General features: G+C 39.6%; 1 protein-coding gene across 1 annotated transcript; it reads left to right on the top strand.

The window, feature by feature from the left end:
• The first annotated feature begins 57 nt into the window (after positions 1-57).
• On the top strand, positions 58-5,972 carry tbl2 (transducin beta like 2). Its single transcript, XM_082549543.1, has 7 exons — positions 58-270; positions 2,358-2,479; positions 2,732-2,916; positions 3,198-3,349; positions 3,757-3,883; positions 4,224-4,376; positions 4,515-5,972. Exons 1-7 carry the CDS (start codon positions 144-146, stop codon positions 4,972-4,974), a joined length of 1,326 nt encoding a protein of 441 aa, XP_082405669.1. The 5' UTR covers positions 58-143; the 3' UTR covers positions 4,975-5,972.
• The last annotated feature ends 470 nt before the right edge of the window (positions 5,973-6,442 follow it).

Raw genomic sequence — 6,442 nt, forward strand, 5'->3', positions numbered from 1 at the left:
TCTCGTATTTACTATTTGCAGTCGTAAACTGAACGCAGCCTTAGATGAAGCGTGCTATTAGGACGCATGCGCGGTGCCCCAGTCGTGCGGGGTTAGTTTAGGAGACGTTAGCGTTGCAAAATACGTGGCAGAAGGGTGTCAACATGGAGATAGCTGCTCTGGCCGCGTTAACTTTGTTACTGGGTGCACTGGTTATTCTGGTTGCGTTAGCGGTGGGCAGACGGAAAGAAGAAATAAGAGAGGAAACGGAGCAGGCAGCGGAGTTTGCCGGTAAGAGCCACTCAGGCTAACGTAACTCTAGCTAGCTGGAGAAGGGGGAGACTGTGGAGAAGGCGGCAAGTCAGTCATACTGCATTCATTCATTCATTCATTCATTCACTCACTCACTTACTCAGGAATCGATTCATTCAACAAAAGAGCTCCGTGCCAACGATATTAACACGAACTCAGAGCTAGAAGTACAAGCTACGGTAACTTTTGAGTGGCTGTCACTGTCACATTAACAGACCAATGGGTGCACTGCTTTCTGTCGAGTCACTGCCTGTTTTTTTAACGCTTCATTGATGACAAAGGTTCAAATCGGTATCTGTAGCACGTAACATTAGTTAATGACAACACTCCTGTACATGTAAATGGTAAATGGCTTGTATTTGTATAGCGCTTTACTTAGTCCCTAAGGACCCCAAAGCGCTTTACAGCGTAAAGTAGAATAGCTCACTGTATAAAGATAGTACTTAAAAGTTATAAAACAGAGGAAGGTTAGCACATTCATCTGATGTTGAGTCTGTTTAACTATGTTTGAAGAAGAATTTACATTAAATTAAATTTTGGACTAATAAAGACGTAGTTAGACTATTATTTTTTCTCCAGGTAATAGGATTTATAATTGAATAATAATACAGTAATAATCCTGGGCGTAATTTTTATAACCTTGGAGTTAATCACTTTAATAGTAACTTATTATAGTTTTGTGTTGTCTAAATAGGTTTTGTTTGTGTTTCATTTTGAATTTTGTTTTTCTTTTGAGGATAGTTTGAGTTATTTTGGATGTTTTAGTTTAGATTTTTATCCATCACATCCATCCATTTTCTTCCACTTATCCCAGACAGGTTGCCACTCTGTTGCTGGGTTAATTTAGAGACCGACAACTGCCCATACTCACATTTACACCTATGGCCAATTAAGAGTCACCAGTTAACCTAATGTGTATGTCTTTATACTAAAGGAGGAAGTTAAGTAATTCGTTTTTAAAAAAAAATTATTTTGGTTACTTTTTCATTTTCTTAGTTTTCAATCGTATAGCTTATTTCCACAATTTTCTTGGCTTTTAATTTAATTTTAGTTCACTATAATAATCATGCTGAGAGTGTTTTTCCACATTCTGTTAACATTGCATGCAGTGAATAGAAAACCTCCCAGAGCTAATTCCCTGATTTCCAGAGTTTGTTTGTTTTTTGTTTTTTTTTGGGGGGGGGGGGGGGGGGGGGGGGTTGTCATGATACCAAGGATTGGAAAATTACACATCAATTATCTTTTAGCTGTTTGTTAATGCTTCATAACACCCAGATCATGTTCAGAAATAGCATAACCAATGGTTTATTCTAAAATGAAATGTGTGGAAATAAAACTTTTTTTTATGTTCTTAGCCTTTTCCTTATGACTGGGCTTTGACATACATGCTAATGTGCAGGCTTGTTGAAGAAGATCCATAAACAAGAGCTTTCCATCAATGATTTTTCCCCAGAGATAACGGATTCATAGCAGCTCACAAGAGTACATTGTTATTGTTAGACTGCTTATTAAAGTTAGATACACTTATATTGTTAGTAAAATTACAGAAGACCAACCACACAAACCACACAACTTAATTAAATAATGATAATAGAAAAACTTATAATAAAAAGTAAAGAAATAAAATGGAAACCTAAAAAACAAAATGAGTACGTGTATTTTGTTTATATTTATGTTAGAAATTGTGCAAAATTACAAATTCTATATGATATGTTATTATCTATATAATGCTAAACATATAGCATTATAAATGGACTGGTTCTGTTTTGTAAGTGCTTTGTACTACAAGAGTTATTAACACAAGCACTTTTTTCCTGTGCCTAACTACTTACTACCTAATATTTATGCTCTATGAGCCCATTGGAGAGCAACTTGGGGTTCACTATCTTCCCCAAGGATACTTTGGCATGCAGACTGAGGCAGCCAGTGATCAAAGCAGCAAAGCTCCAATTAGTAGAACTGCTTATTCTCCTGATATACAGCCATCTGAGTAATAGTTTGTATATATCCTTTTAAAATAGTCTTAGTGGGCATCAATGGTCATGTTTTTCCTGTGTGTCTTCCAGCTGAAGCCAGTGCTGTGAAGGGTTCCCAATCCAAGAAGCAGAAGCAGGAGAAGCAGCGTGGCCGCAAGGATAAACCTACACAACACACTTTCAGCCATCCGCTGCTGGCAGCCTCTCTGAAGGTAAACTGAAACAATCATCAAACACACACATTGTAAAAGCCTCAGAGGACAAGGAAGAGTTTTCATAAGAGACCGGAGTTTGGTTTGTTTTAAGTCACTGTAGGTTATGCGAGTTAAAAGCCTTGCTTTTGTTTTGGTCTAGATGCCGCTCAGCTCAGTGAGCTGTTCTGAAATAATTTAACAAGGTTTCACTTGCACCCTCTCCATAGCCATTTTTCAGCATGTGTGTATTTGTTTCCATGTGCCTTTTAGGGCCACAGTGGAAATGTGACGTGCCTCGATTTTAGCAGTAACGGGAAGTACCTGGCGTCCTGTGCTGACGACCGCACTGTTCGGATCTGGAGCACCAAGGACTTCCTGGACCGCGAGCACAAGTGTCTGAGAGCCAATGTGGAGCTGGATCACGCTACGCTGGTCCGGTTTAGCCCTGACTCCAGGTCTTTAACTACACTTACTGACATAAAGCATTTCTTCTCTTTCCTAAGGAAAGTGAATTGTACACAAGAGCTAGTGTAAGTTTAACATAAACCAGGTCAAAGAGGTTTAGAAAAGACTTGTGAAGTAACTTGTTTGATGATCTGAAACATGTAAGCATGTAAAATATGAAGAAAAGTAATCAGTAAGTGGACCAATACCTTTTCAAAGTATTATACACAACCAGAGTTATGGTGAGGTAATCTTCAGAAAATCTTCACTGATTTTCTCCTTTTCTCTACAGGGCGTTTATCACCTGGTTGGCCAACGGAGACTGCATACGAATCTTCAAAATGACAAAGAAGGATGACGGCTCCATGAGCTTCAAAGCTGCTCCCGAGGACTTCCCACAGAAGCACAAGGCCACCATCCTCAACATTGGCATCGCAGAGACAGGTACAGAATGCCGAAATAACTTAAAAGTTTTTACTTATAGTATCGGCTAGTAACGCAGTTAACACAGCTGGGTTTGTTTTTATCACCAGCTGGGTTTTTGAAAGTGTGTGAAACCATTTGTGGTTTAGTATTTAACAATCAGTAAATTCATTTCAATGTTTCTTTTATTCATCTGCTCCATCTCTCTGATTATTTGTCCAGTCTTTGGGTTAGTCAGCCTCTTGACAGCCTAACTGTTTTAAGAAAAAAATCGACCCACCAACAAGCAACAAAAGTTGACTCTAGTTTCACATGAGAAGAAAGCTGTCAAAAAAGGGAATATCTGTTAAAACCTTATTTATTGATTTATTGATTTTTCAGTATTTGTCACCAGTTTATGGGGCTGATATTGTGTTTCTCACCCACAGGCAAGTTTATCATGAGTGCCTCCACCGACACCTGTATCAACATCTGGGACCTGAAAGGAGAGGTGCTGGCCTCTATCAACACGAACCAGATAACCAATTCTTATGCTGCCATCTCCCCGTGTGGCAGGTCAGTCCCACTCCTTATTTACTGCACAGCTTACACTTGAAAGCTTAGAAATGATATACATCTACTCTGTAAGTTTATTGTTTTACTGTTTCATGACATTAAAACAGAAAAAGTGTCTATAAGCGATGTTTTACAGTAAGAGCTGTAGGTTCTTCTGCTTTAAACTGTTGTTGAGAAAAGTAAAGGTCTGAAAAGTAATTTTCCCACATGTAAGATGATTTCTTCATATTGTTTTTACTTTTAAATTCCATTCAGTAAAATAAAAATCAAAATAAAAATAAGTGTTTGAATTGCGTGTCACTCTTTGGGAGCTCTGATCCTGCTTCATCTATTCGCTCAGGTTTGTCGCGTCCTGCGGCTTCACTCCTGATGTGAAGGTGTGGGAGGTTTGCTTCGGCAAAGGAGGAGACTTCAGAGAGGTGGTGCGAGCCTTTGACCTGAAGGGCCACTCTGCTGGAGTCCACGCATTTGCCTTTTCCAACGACTCTCGCAGGTAATACGCTGCAATATTTGAGATGGAAAATAAATGGTTGTTTATAAGCTGAGACAACATAAAATGGCATATAAACGTTAAGGTGAGAGTAAAGAAGCCTGCTGTGTTAAGCAGTAATACTTTCTTTTCATTTTTCAGGATGGTGAGCGTCTCCAAAGACGGCACGTGGAAGCTATGGAACACGGACGTGGAGTACAAAAAGCAGCAGGATCCCTACCTCCTGAAAACCGTTCCCTGCAGCTCGTCTGAAGGCAGCCGGGTGGCCTTGTCTCCAGACGGCCGGGTGGTGGCCGTCAGCGATGGCTGCAACGTGGCCATGTACGATGCTGCCAGCGGAAAGCTGGAGGAGGAGATGCACGGCGTCCACAGCATGGAGATCACGGACCTTAGGTTTGACATTAACGGACGCTTCTTGGTGTGCAGTGGCGACAAGGCTATCCGAGTGTTTCACAATGCTCCGGGCTACCGGGCTGCCATCAAAGACATGCAGGACATGCTGAGGAAGGCTCAGAACGAGGCCATGAAGCAGAGACTGCAGCAGCAGATCAAAGAGGCTCAGAGTGCCCTGGACGCTGTGCTCGCTGCCCCCTCCAACTAAACAGAAATAACAGGAAATCACACTCTGAATGTGACAGTGTCAGACTCTGCTAATCATTTGTTTGCATAGTCACCTCTGCCTCTTAATGATCTGGACTGTGAAGATGAGATTTGCATGCAGTTTAATAAAAGGTATCTTTTTATGGAAGTGCTTCGTTTGATTTGAGACATTTGGACTTCTGAGTGTGATGTGCTGTGATTGTGTTTGATTTGTCATAGTTTGTGAAATTGGTCTCATAGTTCTTCAGAGTCACTATGTGGAAAAAGGAACAGATTAACAGTCCCTTTAACATCTAATGGCCACTGTCGGTTTGGGTGCTTCATTTCCAAGTCCAGGTGTTGTCTGTGCTGACTCACTGTGAAACTTTGAACACAAACTAATGTTAATGTCCACCTTTGCTTTTCCTACTGTGGTAGGTCAAAATTTCTGCTGTGAAAAAAGTTAAAAGTGTAATATTTTCCCAGAGGGTGGCGCTGCAGTAAAATTCCTTTTCTGCTTATTACAGCCAAAGTAAATCTTTGGAAATCTCCTCTTTGAAATCCTTAAAGCTTTATCTAATGGCATTGCTATTGAGAGTTAAAAATTAGGCCTCAGTTGACACCTGTGCACTCTCACATGGGTGTACAATTCAGTGCAAATACCATAAGAGGATTTGACTTCAGAGCAGAACGTAAATTGTGAGGTGCCTTTTAAGTACAACTAACTGAAAGAAGTGTGAGCAAGATGTCCGGCATCTTGAAAACACAGGTGAAACCACCTCTTCGGATCTGTCAGAGTGATAAAAATAACCTTCAAAGTCACTGAAACTGGGGAAGAAAAACTAGCTTATTCCTCAGTCCATCCTAGCAGCCCACTGAAGGTGTATTTGATCCTCACAAACAGAGTTGTAGCGGGGAAGTCTGGAGCGTCCTATAATCCCCAGAAAGTTAAAGCATATCAAAATAATCCTCAGGATTTGCAGAATTTGTAACTTGTTTTGAATAAAGGCATATATTTGATTACAGTGTGCTTGTGTATGAGGATTTGGGTATAAAATAAGGCCTTAAGTATCTTAATTCAATTGTGCAGTCTGGATTAATTTTTGTAGCTTTAATAGAAGACATTCTGAATCTCTGTGCCCTTTTTGGTATTTTTTTAAGACTGTCAGAATGAATATTTTGTAAAACAACACCAAAAAAATAAATAATATTCCCTTAAACAACATTAATCAGTTATTTTCCAGTCTTTCAGACCAAGACATGGGCCTGTTATATTAATCAGAAAAACGGGGTGATCCAGTGTAATGCGTGGCTTGAGTAGTTTATATAAAAAATTATAAGTCATTTATAGGTTGGAGAACAGATTCAGAATACTTTATTGATCCCAGAGGGAAATTGTTTTGTTACTCACACTGAAAATATAAATATGAAAGATTGAAAATATAAAGTGAATTTTTTATATTCAAACAAAGGCACACAAAGTGCAATGT

Source organism: Aulonocara stuartgranti (assembly GCF_965226115.1).
Source record: "Aulonocara stuartgranti genome assembly, chromosome: 10".
Lineage (NCBI taxonomy): Eukaryota > Metazoa > Chordata > Actinopteri > Cichliformes > Cichlidae > Aulonocara > Aulonocara stuartgranti.

Excerpts from the sequence above, each read along its gene's own strand:
- tbl2 (XM_082549543.1), top strand. The coding sequence starts at position 144 with ATGGAGATAGCTGCTCTGGCCGCGTTAACTTTGTTACTGGGTGCACTG. Across the intron at positions 271-2,357 it reads GCAGGCAGCGGAGTTTGCCG|CTGAAGCCAGTGCTGTGAAG; the intron begins GTAAGAGCCACT and ends TGTGTCTTCCAG. Across the intron at positions 3,350-3,756 it reads CATTGGCATCGCAGAGACAG|GCAAGTTTATCATGAGTGCC; the intron begins GTACAGAATGCC and ends TCTCACCCACAG.